The sequence below is a fragment of the Phyllobates terribilis genome, unplaced genomic scaffold (genome assembly GCF_046119375.1).
Source record: "Phyllobates terribilis strain yellow unplaced genomic scaffold, ASM4611937v1 Scaffold_5__5_contigs__length_657084704, whole genome shotgun sequence".
Taxonomy (NCBI): Eukaryota; Metazoa; Chordata; class Amphibia; order Anura; family Dendrobatidae; genus Phyllobates; species Phyllobates terribilis.
In genome coordinates this window covers 238740421-238755342 of record NW_027362765.1, presented here as the reverse complement: position 1 = coordinate 238755342, position 14922 = coordinate 238740421, and the positions used below count along the sequence as shown (strand labels likewise).

The following is a 14922-nucleotide window of genomic DNA, read 5'->3' as shown; positions in this document are numbered from 1 at the left end:
GAAAAAGTGCATAGATTTACGTTACATGGTTGGGGTGCATCTACTTATTCTGAAATTGTGACAGATTTTCCATCTGAATTTGTGTTGAGAGAATCCATAGTGGAATAGAGTAGCAGCAAAGTAGATGAGATTTAAACAAACTTCATCCATAAATTGTAGAAATTGACCTAGTATGCGGATTCTTAAAATCCCTAACGTCAGTAAAACATAAGCACTGCTATTGTGAGGGTGACCGCAAGTGGAGGAGGGCTCAGAAGCTGAACTCTAGCCACACATCAATGATGCTGGCACCTGTGTCTAACAGCAGCGACCGGAGCTGAACTCCCATCGCTGCTGTAAAACAGTAAAAACGCCGCTGTCAATCTCTTACAGTATTTAAATAGGACCTATCACTTGCTCAAAAAATTTAGTCAAATCGCTTATAAAAAATCCCCACATTCCCCTGAATCTGCGGCTCATTTCCATTTTGAGTTGTGTCACGCCATTGCTGAGATATTCACATTTGTTTCTTCTGGGGTGCAGTATGTGAAATCTATGTTGTAGAGCAACTTTGCGTTTCTTCTCTTGGCGTGTGCTTTCACCCCCCCTCCTAGATACTGCCAATCACAGTTCAGCAGCATCTAAGACTGATAGACTGCTAGATCAGATGCTGAGCTGTGATTGGCAGTATCTGGGAGGGATGGGTGAAAGCACATGCCCCAAGAGAAAACTAGGAAGAAATGCCCAGTTGGCCTGTAAGCAGAAATTTCACATACTGAGCTCCAGGAGAAATAGATGTGAATATTTTTGCAATGGAGTGGCACAGTACAAATCAGAAAAGAGTGTCAGAATTGTGGAAGCTCAGCAATTTTTAAAAGGTATTTAACTCAGTTTTTTTAGCAAGTGACAGGTCATCTTTAAATGGCACCGCCCACGACATAACCATGGAGCCGAGGGCCTGCTGAATGCATCCAACTCTGCCATATTGATAACTCATGTGAAACTTGGCAATAGGAGACAATTATTTTCACTATATACTGCAATACCTATATGGATGGGTTAATGTTTAATTTCATGGTGGTACAGAGAAGAATGGGGTGTCCTGTTCATCATATGAAGCTGTACTCAATGAGCCACAGTTCTCTCTATAATCAGCCAAAGTCTATGAAGATTGTGATGCCCCTCTTGTCAACTGAATCCATACTATGAGACCTTTTAGTTTTTTTTTCTTGCTAAAAAGTGCATTTTAAATCCTCAAAAATGCATTACTAGTTACTGTTTTAACACGTTTGCATTTCATTGGGGAAAATCTGATCATTAATGTTTGTATTTCAGGCCCATGATGAAGCCCTGAAAGGAGAATGGCAGAACTTTCTGAACTTGTGCATCTGTCAGGAGAACCATCTAAAGAATGCAGAAGAATACAAGAAGGTAAGGAGTTTTGTATTAAAGTGTTAGGCTCAGCTTAGGCAGATTTCATACATATGCATTTCACAGTCTGCTTTTACATAGGCATATATATGGCTATTTAGTTCGGGTCAGGAGGCCCGCTGCCAGTCAGGAAATCACGGTCCATACATGGATTGTGAAACTCAACCATTTGAAGCCAGCCTTACATAGGAAATCAAAAGGAATGCAAAACTGTTTCTATGTTTTGGATAACCAGAATAGTGTGGCTAGCAAAGTAACTTATGCAGTCAAAAATAATGAAAACCCCCAAGAAAAGATAACAGACATTATTATATGTCTATAGCATCAGTTATTCCGATTCATGGCTCTATTAGGAGTATAATATAGCAGCCCAGAGGCCTAGCTACTGTATAGAGGTACTAGAACCAATATAAAATTTAAGAGAGTATTCTTCTCCACAGTAAAGTCCATTGAAATCTCAATGTTCCTGGTGAGTTAGCTTAAAGCAGAACCTCCTGGTGCATTACTGTAAAGCAGAACCTCCTGGTGCATTACTGTAAAGCAGAACCTCCTGGTGCGTTACTGTAAAGCAGAACCTCCAGGTGTGTTACTGTAAAGCAGAACCTCCTGGTGCGTTACTGTAAAGCAGAACCTCCTGGTGCGTTACTGTAAAGCAGGACCTCCTGGTGCGTTACTGTAAAGCAGAACCTCCTGGTGCGTTACTGTAAAGCAGAACCTCCTGGTGCGTTACTGTAAAGCAGAACCTCCTGGTGCATTACTGTAAAGCAGAACCTCCTGGTGCGTTACTGTAAAGCAGAACCTCCTGGTGCGTTACTGTAAAGCAGAACCTCCTGGTGCGTTACTGTAAAGCAGAACCTCCTGGTGCGTTACTGTAAAGCAGAACCTCCTGGTGCGTTACTGTAAAGCAGAACCTCCTGGTGCGTTACTGTAAAGCAGAACCTCCTGGTGCGTTACTGTAAAGCAGAACCTCCTGGTGCGTTACTGTAAAGCAGAGCCTCCTGGTGCGTTACTGTAAAGCAGAGCCTCCTGGTGCGTTACTGTAAAGCAGAGCCTCCTGGTGTGTTACTGTAAAGCAGAACCTCCTGGTGCGTTACTGTAAAGCAGAACCTCCTGGTGCGTTACTGTAAAGCAGAGCCTCCTGGTGCGTTACTGTAAAGCAGAACCTCCTGGTGCGTTACTGTAAAGCAGAGCCTCCTGGTGTGTTACTGTAAAGCAGAGCCTCCTGGTGTGTTACTGTAAAGCAGAACCTCCTGGTGCGTTACTGTAAAGCAGAGCCTCCTGGTGCGTTACTGTAAAGTAGAACCTCCTGGTGTGTTACTGTAAAACAGAACCTCCTGGTGCATTACTGTAAAGCAGGACCTCCTGGTGCGTTACTGTAAAGCAGAACCTCCTGGTGCGTTACTGTAAAGCAGAACCTCCTGGTGCGTTACTGTAAAGTAGAACCTCCTGGTGCGTTACTGTAAAGCAGAACCTCCTGGTGCGTTACTGTAAAGCAGGACCTCCTGGTGCGTTACTGTAAAGCAGAACCTCCTGGTGCATTACTGTAAAGCAGGACCTCCTGGTGCGTTACTGTAAAGCAGAACCTCCTGGTGCATTACTGTAAAGCAGAACCTCCTGGTGCGTTACTGTAAAGCAGAACCTCCTGGTGCATTACTGTAAATCAGAAGCTCCTGGAGGGTTAACATTAAGCAATGCCTCCTGGTGCGTTGGTGCAAAGCAGAACCTCCTGCTGCGTTACTGTAAAGCAGAACCTCCTGCTGCGTTACTGTAAAGCAGAACCTCCTGGTGTGTTACTGTAAAGCAGAACCTCCTGGTGCGTTACTGTAAAGCAGAACCTCCTGGTGCATTACTGTAAATCAGAAGCTCCTGGAGGGTTAACATTAAGCAATGCCTCCTGGTGCGTTGGTGCAAAACAGAACCTCCTGGTGCGTTGATGCAAAGCAGAACCTCCTGGTGCGTTGATGCAAAGCAGAACCTCCTGGTGCATTACTGTAAAGCAGAACCTCCTGCTGCGTTACTCTAAAGCAGAACCTCCTGCTGCGTTACTGTAAAGCAGAACCTCCTGGTGCGTTACTGTAAAGCAGAACCTCCTGGTGCGTTACTGTAAAGCAGAACCTCCTGGTGTGTTACTGTAAAGCAGAATCTCCTGGTGCGTTACTGTAAAGCAGAATCTCCTGGTGCGTTACTGTAAAGCAGAACCTCCTGGTGCGTTACTGTAAAGCAGAATCTCCTGGTGCGTTACTGTAAAGCAGAACCTCCTGGTGCGTTACTGTAAAACAAAACCTCCTGGTGCGTTACTGTAAAGCAGAACCTCCTGGTGTGTTACTGTAAAGCAGAATCTCTTGGTGCGTTACTGTAAAGCAGAACCTCCTGGTGCGTTACTGTAAAGCAGGACCTCCTGGTGCGTTACTGTAAAGCAGAACCTCCTGGTGCGTTACTGTAAAGCAGAACCTCCTGGTGCATTACTGTAAAGCAGGACCTCCTGGTGCGTTACTGTAAAGCAGAACCTCCTGGTGCATTACTGTAAAGCAGAACCTCCTGGTGCGTTACTGTAAAGCAGAACCTCCTGGTGCATTACTGTAAATCAGAAGCTCCTGGAGGGTTAACATTAAGCAATGCCTCCTGGTGCGTTGGTGCAAAGCAGAACCTCCTGCTGCGTTACTGTAAAGCAGAACCTCCTGCTGCGTTACTGTAAAGCAGAACCTCCTGGTGTGTTACTGTAAAGCAGAACCTCCTGGTGCGTTACTGTAAAGCAGAACCTCCTGGTGCATTACTGTAAATCAGAAGCTCCTGGAGGGTTAACATTAAGCAATGCCTCCTGGTGCGTTGGTGCAAAACAGAACCTCCTGGTGCGTTGATGCAAAGCAGAACCTCCTGGTGCATTACTGTAAAGCAGAACCTCCTGCTGCGTTACTCTAAAGCAGAACCTCCTGCTGCGTTACTGTAAAGCAGAACCTCCTGGTGCGTTACTGTAAAGCAGAACCTCCTGGTGCGTTACTGTAAAACAAAACCTCCTGGTGCGTTACTGTAAAGCAGAACCTCCTGGTGTGTTACTGTAAAGCAGAATCTCCTGGTGCGTTACTGTAAAGCAGAACCTCCTGGTGCGTTACTGTAAAGCAGAATCTCCTGGTGCGTTACTGTAAAGCAGAACCTCCTGGTGCGTTACTGTAAAACAAAACCTCCTGGTGCGTTACTGTAAAGCAGAACCTCCTGGTGTGTTACTGTAAAGCAGAATCTCTTGGTGCGTTACTGTAAAGCAGAACCTCCAGGTGTGTTACTGTAAAGCAGAATCTCCTGGTGCATCACTGTAAAGCAGAACCTCCAGGTGTGTTACTGTACAGCAGAACCTCCTGGTGCATTACTGTAAAGCAGAACCTCCTGGTGCATTACTGTAAAGCAGAACCTCCAGGTGTGTTACTGTAAAGCAGAACCTCCTGGTGCATTACTGTAAAGCAGAACCTCCTGGTGCGTTACTGTAAAGCAGAACCTCCTGGTGCGTTACTGTAAAGCAAAACCTCCTGGTGCGTTACTGTAAAGCAGAACCTCCAGGTGCATTACTGTACAGCAGAACCTCCTGGTGCGTTACTGTAAAGCAGAACCTCCAGGTGTGTTACTGTAAAGCAGAACCTCCTGGTGCATTACTGTAAAGCAGAACCTCCTGGTGCGTTACTGTAAAGCAGAACCTCCTGGTGCGTTACTGTAAAGCAAAACCTCCTGGTGCGTTACTGTAAAGCAGAACCTCCAGGTGCATTACTGTAAAGCAGAACCTCCTGGTGCGTTACTGTAAAGCAGAACCTCCTGGTGCATTACCGTAAAGCAGAACCTCCAGGTGTGGTACTGTAAAGCAGAACCTCCTGGTGCGTTACTGTAAAGCAGAACCTCCTGGTGCGTTACTGTAAAGCAGAACCTCCTGGTGCGGTACTGTAAAGCAGAACCTCCTGGTGCATTACTGTAAAGCAGAACCTCCAGGTGTGTTACTGTAAAGCAGAACCTCCAGGTGTGTTACTGTAAAGCAGAACCTCCTGGTGCGTTACTGTAAAGCAGAACCTCCTGGTGCGTTACTGTAAAGCAGAACCTCCTGGTGCGTTACTGTAAAGCAGAACCTCCTGGTGCGTTACTGTAAAGCAGAACCTCCAGGTGCGTTACTCTAAAGCAGAACCTCCTGGTGCGTTACTGTAAAGCAGAACCTCCAGGTGTGTTACTGTAAAGCAGAACCTCCTGGTGCGTTACTGTAAAGCAGAACCTCTTGGTGCGTTACTGTAAAGCAGAACCTCCTGGTGCGTTACTGTAAAGCAGAACCTCCTGGTGCGTTACTGTAAAGCAGAACCTCCAGGTGCGTTACTCTAAAGCAGAACCTCCTGGTGCGTTACTGTAAAGCAGAACCTCCTGGTGCGTTACTGTAAAGCAGAACCTCCTGGTGCGTTACTGTAAAGCAGAACCTCCTGGTGCGTTGGTGCAAAGCAGAACCTCCTGGTGCATTGGTGCAAAGCAGAACCTCCTGGTGCGTTACTGTAAAGCAGAACCTCCTGGTGCGTTACTGTAAAGCAGAGCCTCCTGGTGTGTTACTGTAAAGCAGAACCTCCTGGTGCGTTACTGTAAAGCGGAACCTCCTGGTGCGTTACTGTAAAGCAGAACCTCCTGGTGCGTTACTGTAAAGCAGAACCTCCTGGTGCGTTACTGTAAAGCAGAACCTCCTGGTGCGTTACTGTAAAGCAGAACCTCCTGGTGCATTACAGTAAAGCAGAACCTCCTGGTGTGTTACTGTAAAGCAGAACCTCCTGGTGCGTTAATGTAAAGCAGAATCTCCTGGTGTGTTACTGTAAAGCAGAGCCTCCTGGTGCGTTAATGTAAAGCAGAATCTCCTGGTGTGTTACTGTAAGGCAAAACCTCCTGGTGCGTTACCGTAAAGCAGAACTTCGTAATACATTCGCGTAAAGTAGGACCTCCTGGTGCATTAGTGTAAAGCAGATCCTCTTGGTACCTATGTAATAAGGATAGTACTAAATGACAGCATATAATTTAAGTAAACTAACAATTGCCTCTATCCTCTTTGTAAAGTTCCATGATGATGCAGACTCTGTGGCTGAAACCCTGAATACTGTAAAGAAAAACTTGGACACCAAATACTCCCAGCCCAATGCACAGGTGCCAGGGGCAGTATCTGAGCTTCTTCTACAGCTGGAGAAGGAGGATAAGCAGTTGGTCCAAGCTGAGAAGGCCGTGTCTGAACTCAAGCAAAGAGCCCCAGAAATTATTCCTATCAAACAGAGGAGGATTAGACCAAAGCAGACGGTTAATTTGGAGGCCATCTGTGATTGGGATTCAGGAGATGTATGTTTCCCATGTAATTCTTGAGATTTATGAAAATGTGTACAGTATAAACATGAGTTAATAGTGTGCTAAACCAGAAGTCCACAACGTTTTGTTAATTCATACTGAATTTTAAAGGGTGTGTGCAGCATCTCTCTCTTCTGCCCAATCTGACATTCGGTGCAGAGAGAGGCTGTTGGACACTGGTTGAGACAGCTACAGGTGCAACCGGTGGACAGGTATTGTGCATGTGCACTATTGTAATTGAGAGGGAACTCACACATTACCTGCTAAGCATTTGTTTGCTTCCTGAGCAACTCCTCCAACATGGCTTGCAGCAGTGCCTCTCAATATCCGATGTTAAATCAGGTCAAATGGAAAAGGCTTACATTACAAATTTACATGAGTTTTTCACCTACTGTTCCTAAATTCTTAAATCCTGTATGTGGTCTAGTATTTTTAATTTAATGTGAGAAAGTCATCCAATTCAATCCAATTTTCTCAAACACTGACGTTGCCCAAATATTATAGCTCACCCCTCATACAGTGAATAAAGGTAGAGAAGAGGAAGTCAATTACATTAATCATATTATGAGAAATCAAGCAGAAATAGGTCCAGATTGGACTGATCAAAGAAAGTCTATAGATCAATGTCTAATCCGCTCCTCTCCTTCAGGTCCAGCTAAACAAAGGGGACACATACACACTGAAAGATAACAGCAAGAAAGAGAACTGGGTTGTACAGGGTTCTGGTGATGGAGGAACCAAGGATGCTCCAGCTGCCTGTTTTACCATCCCTCCACCAGACCCAGAGTCTACTGACAGATTAAAGAGGTGAGTAGTACATAAGAATGGGAGTTAATTGACCATCCTAAAGGATAATAGTTATGAAAACCAAAAGAGTTTCTGTATTGGGCAGGATGGAAAATAAGAATGGAGGGTGACCTCTTACATGGTTATGTCCATAGTCATCAATATGTCGGTCCCTGTTCATGATAATTAAGATTTCTTTTGGGCTCAGTTATTAGTTGGTTCATCAATTGTTTCTTTGATGCATTCCTACTGTCTATGACATATCTACATTTTCTAATCCTGGTCCATATGTTTTATCAGGTTGGATGCCGAATTAAATGATGCGAAGAGGAAAAAGGCAGCGGTGCAAAATACTTTAAAATCGAGCAGCCGGGAGCCTCAAAAAGCCAGTCAGCTGGGTAAGAGGCTTATTCAAGCTAATACATGTTCAGTTGTTCAGTGTAAAAAGCTAAGCCATCCCAGTATTTTAAGCCAGGGATATTGTGGATATGACTCATCAAAAAGTTTGTCCTGTTTCCGATTTTTACATTAATATGTTAATTATCATATTTTTACACCATCTGTACAGCTCCAGTGGGTGGTGCCCCTATACCACCAACTCGCACGTCAAGTGTCTCCAGTGAGGACCCTCAAGGAACACAGATTCTTAATAAGTTGAATAAAATCTACGGAGACCTACAAGGCACCGAGCAGGAGGTATTGACAAGGTTGCGCACCCCTGTGAACAAAGCGTCACCAAACCAGGATCTAACCGGGAGGCTAAAGGAGCAGGAGGTGAGTGCGGCAAATCTTGAGAGCCGACAACAAGTTTCATGCATTTTATATCTTGTCTTGTTTTTATCATATTTTTCACGTATACTTTCAGTAACTATATGTGTAGTGTCCAGAAAGAGGGAAGATGATGTTGAAGCATAATCTGCATGCACATACTTATGACATACATACACCAAAAATGTATAAACCCGTCAGAACTGTCACAATAACAGCATTTATGTGTTGTCCCAGGGAACTGCCCGGCGCCTCCAAATGATTGCATCAGAGACGGATTCTGCAAAAAGAGAATGTGAAAACTTCCTGGCAAAGAAACCATCAGGACCTGCAGCCACTCAGCTGCCTACAACACTGGCCAATGTGAACAACAAGTACAATGATGTCAAAACCCTGTCATCACTCTATGGAGAAGAGTAAGTGTAGAGACGTGTACATAGTTTACTTTCTCTATCAAATATAGCAACAACATATTTCGAAGCACAGTATCATCGCGTATATCAGCTCCAGTCTCCAATTGGGCTCACAATCTACACTCACTAGGGTCAATGTCATCTAAGGTTTCCTAACCTATGGATGTTTTTTGTAGTGTGGGATGTAACTGGAGAAGTCGGGAAAAACCCACATAAACAATGGGGCTGTTGCCCTTTGTCAGATTGCAACCCAGGACCCCAAGTGTTGCAAAGCAGTAGTACCGTATGTACTAAAATTTTCACAGCATCCTCCCATATTTCATAAAGTACAAACCATGTTCAGGGAATTAATATGGCGTAAACAGCATGCTCGAATAAAACTACAAACTCTCCAACGTAATAAGGATGAGGGAGGACTGGCCATTCCTGATCCATGGCTGTATTTTATTGCATTCCAATTACTACACTTCCATGGATGGGGAAGTAGAGATGACATGGGTAAGTCGGGGGCTCTTATTTTACAGAATATGAAATGGACCTCACCTCTGTGTCTCCTGGAGTCTAGGATTTCTCCCGGAGGGAATCCTGTTACACCCACTCTGGCGTTAGTCTATAAAGTGTGGGAGAGAGGAAACTTATAGGTATTAAGGGACTCACCAAATACACAACGCTATGGCATAATCCCAATTTGGGTGAAGTATCAAAGTTAAAGGGTTTTTCTGATTGCGAGCAAAAAGGGATCTGGTCGGTAGAACAATTATTTACAAACTCTGTCCATAAAAGTTTTCAACAGCTCCAAGGGGAATTCAATTTATCGCATAACATTTTTTACCAATACCTACAAATCCGTCATGCTTTTTCAGCTCTAGAAACTGTTCTCAAATTATCTCCCTGTAAGGCCCAAAGGCTCTCTCAACTATATTTATTTCACAGAGTATACAAAACTCCAAGCTTTTTACACAAGATAGGATATTGCCATGATGCAAAATGCCCTAGGTGTGGGATTGATGAGGCACATTTGATGCATATGATGTGGGAGTGTAGACAGATAGGACCATTTTGGAATGAGGTCATATCCTTGATAGAAATGGTGTATGGAGAAAAAATTGTTAACAGATCCCCGTATATGTATATTGGGAATATTTGAGGATGGAGTGGATCCCGACTTGCCCCTATTCATAGGTATCTCTTGTATCTTATTTCAAGCACGTAAACTGCTTGCATTTCACTGGTTAGACACACAAACTCCATTTATGGGAGAGCTGCAACGAAGGTTAAATAATATAATCTGGTTGGAAAGAGGAGTCCATCATAAAAGTAACTCTATTCGCAAATACAAAAAGATATGGAGTCCTTGTTTGGATACTCCAGAGTTGCCCACAAATCTTCAGATTAGAGATAGAATATTAACGCTGCTATCCCTTTGTTAGTCACTTTTTTATCTTCTTCCCCTTTCTACGAATGTTGTACTCTGTTATTCTAGAACTGCTCTGAAAACAGTTCTCTCTGGAATGTTGGGATTTGGGTTTAGGGTGGGTTAGGGAATTAAAGTTGAGATAGTTTGTTCATGTTTTATACTTCGGAATTGCTATGTCATTTATGTTACTTGAAAGATGGAAAATTTGTATTTGGAGTTTTTCAATAAAAATTATTTGATTTAAAAAAAAAAAAATTCACATCAGCCATTACATTGTTAATACACTCTTCTTACAGAGCTAAAGCATCACTGAACTTAGAAAATCAGATTAACAAGACAGATGATATGATCAGAGGCTTTGAGAGTTTCTTGGCACAGGATGGCGTTCTTCCTTCTACATCCAATGGTATCCAAGAACAAGCCAGTCAGATTCAGGTAAGACCTTATTGTGTCTTTAGGGGTCCTCACAATAAATAAAAGCCCACAGTGTTGAACAGCTGTCATAATTGTACATTAGTCATGGCTTATATCAAAAGGAGTACAAGTCTGGTTTAGTAAAAACTTGTATTCCCCATAAAATAATTTTGTGGTATCTTTTTTCAGACCTCTGTATTATGCCTCCCACTGTTATTCCCCCCTGGAAATGTACAAATAAACTTAACTGGGAGTTAACCTTCTTCTTGTCAATAAGGTGTGTCTCTGAACACTGCCATTGTCCGATTGGACAGTGCCACAGTGTGTAGTGACACGCCCCATTGGTAAAGCAAATAGTAACACCCTGTTGTCCAGGAGAGATAACAGAGGACAAAATGCTAAGCCACTGAATATGTTTTAGAAAACAGGAGAACGCTTTTTCTTTCATTGACTTTATATAGTTTTTTTAAAATTAATATTTTGTTTCCTCCAGAAAATGAAGAGAGACCTTGTGGACAAGCAGGACAATCTCCTGAAACTAAACCGGAGCTTAAAGGACACAGAATTGGCATGCAACTCCCTTCAGAGTAACACTAATGAGCACAGTCCCGATCTGCCAAGTCAGCGCATCCAGGTCCAAAAACTTAATGACAGATACCATGCTGTTGCTGACCAGCTGGACCAAAGGTAAGACCGTGTGGTGACAAAACAAAGGTGCCAAACTCTGCTATTGCGTCAGTTAGATAGATGCTACGTGAGCAGACTCATAATAATCGGGCTCCAAAATTAAGGAGATTTTGTGATTTTTGGAGGCAAATATTTAAGAATGTCATTAAGTATGGACCTGTGGTACTGGGTTCATAATCAAAAAGATATATAAAAGGGTTCTTCTCTTTATTGATATAATATAAGATGCCATTAATGCATAATCATTATCAGTGTTGGCCCAACTGCTGGGATTCCCATGGATCATGAAATTTTGTACCGTGGTCCTTTCTTGTTCGAGCTGTGTGTCTGGTATTGGAGTTCAGCACATTTAAAGTAAATGTGTCATACTAAAGATATGAATGACTGTGGTCCTGTGTCTGGTAGAACTTGAGATTCCAGTAGTCTAGATTTCTGGCTACTCACTATGACTACTACAGAGAGGCAGTAATTGCGATAGTCATGGAAAGAATGTCATGGCTGAATAAAGCATTTTGGCTCTGACATCATATGAAAAGCAATGATCTCATTTAAAACTTTTGAAGGGGTTAAAGATTGCAAGTTGGTTAGCAAGTAGACCTCCACTGACCACAAGAATGGGGTTTATATAACCCCCGCCTTAAAAAGACAGGGGTCAAGCATGAGTACTGCCACTTTATTGTTTAGGCGGCTGTTGAGGTAGCTGAGGACAGCGCTTGGCCATTTTTTGGAAGACCACAGACCTTGACTTGAGCGGCAGCTACATGCTCAACCACAGTTCCAATTAAAAAGTGATTTAGGATCCCCAGTTTCATATTTGGGACCACCAGCGACCAGAAAGTTATCAACTATCTTCTGATTTGGTCATAAACATTAGGTTTGCTTTTAAAGTGATATATGCTTTTTTTTTACTAATTGCTTTTTAATAAGGCTTTTATTTTCTGATGTTAGATTCAGTTATTCTATTTTTTGTACACTATTATGCGGGCAGCCATTCTACCTGAGTAGCCACATGGACAGTAGGAAACAATATACTGGAGCTATTCATTGACTTTGTGATACAGATGTGTCGTAGGCATGCTCCATGACCTGTGCAGAGGTTATTGCGCAGGGAGGGGGAGGTGGGCTGTGATCTATTGTAAATATTATCATTCTGTGTAGAGATGAGTGCATCAATTTGCCCTGATCCTGCAGCCACATCAGTATTCCATGGCCGCTGGATGGTCCTATGGGATCCTAGGATGCCCCCTATCTAATGGAATCCCAGGCAACTCTTCTGATTTGTAGATTCAGCGTGATGTGACACGTGCATGACATGGTGTCGGGACTACTAATCAGAACACTCATAGAGAATGCTGGCAGGTAGAAAGCAGTTCATAGAGATCAAACCAGCAATCTCTCCCTCAAAAAAATATAAACTAAAGAAAAAAAAATATTTACATAAAAACCTCATTTAAATTATTTTCAGATAATTCTTTCCCTTTGCCAACTTCTTTATGAAATGTCAAAATTACTTCTTGAAGCCATTATTTTTCAATGTTAATTCTGTTATCAGAGAGAACTGTTCTGTATTTGACTTTTTTTTTTTTAACGTTCAGTGACTAAGACGACTAAATTCGATGTTCTTACCTTTAGAGAGAAGATGCTCAGGGATACCAATTTGCCTTACCAGCAGTTTAAATCCTCCAGTGACAACCTGGAATCCTGGCTGAATGGTCTTCCACGTAACCAGATTACACCATCAGATTCTCCTAGTCAAGTCAACTACAAACTCCAAAGCCAGAAGGTAAGAGGATTGACATATGTAATAAATATGGAAGGCACAAGGATAAACTTCATACACAGTAAAAGTGCAAATATATTATATATATTCACACACACACATATAGTATATACAGTGGGTACAGAATGTCTTCAGACCCCTTTAAATTTTTCACTCTTTGTTTCATTGCAGCCATTTGGTAAATTCTAAAAAGTTCATTTTTTTCTCATTAAAGTACACTCTGCCACCCCATCTTGACTGAAAAAAAAACAGAAATGTAGAATTTTTTTCCAAATTTATTAAAAAAGAAAAACTGAAATATCACATGGTCATAAGTATTCACACCCTTTGCTCAGACACTCATATTTAAGTCACATGCTGTCCATTTCTTTGTGATCCTCCTTGAGATGGTTCTACTCCTTCATTAGAGTCCAGCGGTGTTTAATTAAACTGATAGGACTTGATTTGGAAAGGCACACACCTGTCTATATAAGACCTCACAGCTCACAGTGCATGTCAGACCAAATGAGAATCATGAGCTCAAAGAAACTGCCCAAGGAGCTCAGAGACAGAATTGTGGCAAGGCACAGATCTGGCCAAGGTTGCAAAAGAATTTCTGCATTACTCAAGGTTCTTATGAGTACAGTGGCTTCCATAATCCTTAAATGGAAGAAGTATGGGACCACCAGAAGTCTTCCTAGACCTGGCTGTCCAGCCAAACTGAGCAATCGTGGGAAAGGAGCCTTGGTGAGAGAGGTAAAGAAGAACCGCAAGTTCGCTGTGGCTGAGCTCCAGAGATGCAGTAGGGAGATGGGAGAAAGTTCCACAAAGTCAACTATCACTGCAACCCTCCACAAGTCGGGCCTTTATGGCAGAGTGGCCCGACGGAAGGCTATCCTTGGTGCAAGAAATATGAAAGCCCACATATTTTGCTCAAAAACACATGAAAGACTCCCAGACTATATGAAATAAGATTCTCTGGTGTGATGAGACGAAGATAAAACTTTTTGGTGATAATTCTAAGCGATATGTGTGGAGAAAACCCGGCACTGCTCATCACCTGCCCAATACAATCCCAACAGTGAAACATGGTGGTGGCAGCATCATGCTATGGGGGTGTTTTTCAGCTGCAGGGACAGGATGACTGGTTACAATTGAAGGAAACATGAATGCAGCCAAGTACAGAGATATCCTGGATGAAAACCTCTTCCAGAGTGCTCTGGACCTCAGACTTGGCCGAAGGTTCATCTTCCAACAAGACAATGACCCTAAGCACACAGCTAAAATAACAAAGGAGTGGCTTCAGAACAACTCTGTGACCATTCTTGACTGGCCCAGCCAGAGCCCTGACCTAAATCCAATTGAGCATCTCTGGAGAGACCTGAAAATGGCTGTCCACCGACGTTCACCATCCAACCTGACGGAACTGGAGAGGATCTGCAAGGAAGAATAGCAGAGGATCCCCAAATCCAGGTGTGAAAAACTTGTTGCATCATTCCCAAGAAGACTCATGGCTGTACTAGCTCAAAAGGGTGCTTCTACTCAATACTGAGCAAAGGGTCTGAATACTTATGACCATGTGATATTTCAATTTTGCTTTTTTAATACATTTGCAAAAATGTTTACATTTCTGTTTTATTCAGGCAAGATGGGGTGCAGAGTGTACATTAATGAGGAAAAAATGAACTTTTTAGGATTTACCAAATGGCTGCAATGAAACAGTGAAAAATTTAAAGGGGTCTGAATACTTTCCGTACCCACTGTACATTCAATTGATTATGCATATGGTTTAGCTCTAGAATAGTTCCTACTGTTAAATGGGTTATATTAAGTCAGTAGAAAAAAAGTCTACTTTCTTCCGAACATGGGACAATGTTCCCATGCATAAATGAGACCTAAACTATAAAATAAATCATACACACATCTATTAT

The 14922-nt window shown here is 42.7% G+C and overlaps 1 protein-coding gene across 2 annotated transcripts in view; it reads left to right on the top strand.

The window, feature by feature from the left end:
• Positions 1-14922, top strand: part of EVPL (envoplakin) — a 52923-nt gene that overhangs the window by 24568 nt on the left and 13433 nt on the right. For both annotated transcript variants that reach the window (XM_073683921.1, XM_073683920.1), the window contains 9 exons: positions 1315-1410; positions 6469-6741; positions 7397-7554; positions 7834-7931; positions 8102-8307; positions 8539-8717; positions 10428-10566; positions 11039-11232; positions 12865-13015. In XM_073683921.1, the coding sequence (XP_073540022.1) occupies positions 1315-1410; positions 6469-6741; positions 7397-7554; positions 7834-7931; positions 8102-8307; positions 8539-8717; positions 10428-10566; positions 11039-11232; positions 12865-13015 (1494 nt within the window). The remainder of the gene's footprint in view (positions 1-1314; positions 1411-6468; positions 6742-7396; positions 7555-7833; positions 7932-8101; positions 8308-8538; positions 8718-10427; positions 10567-11038; positions 11233-12864; positions 13016-14922) is intronic.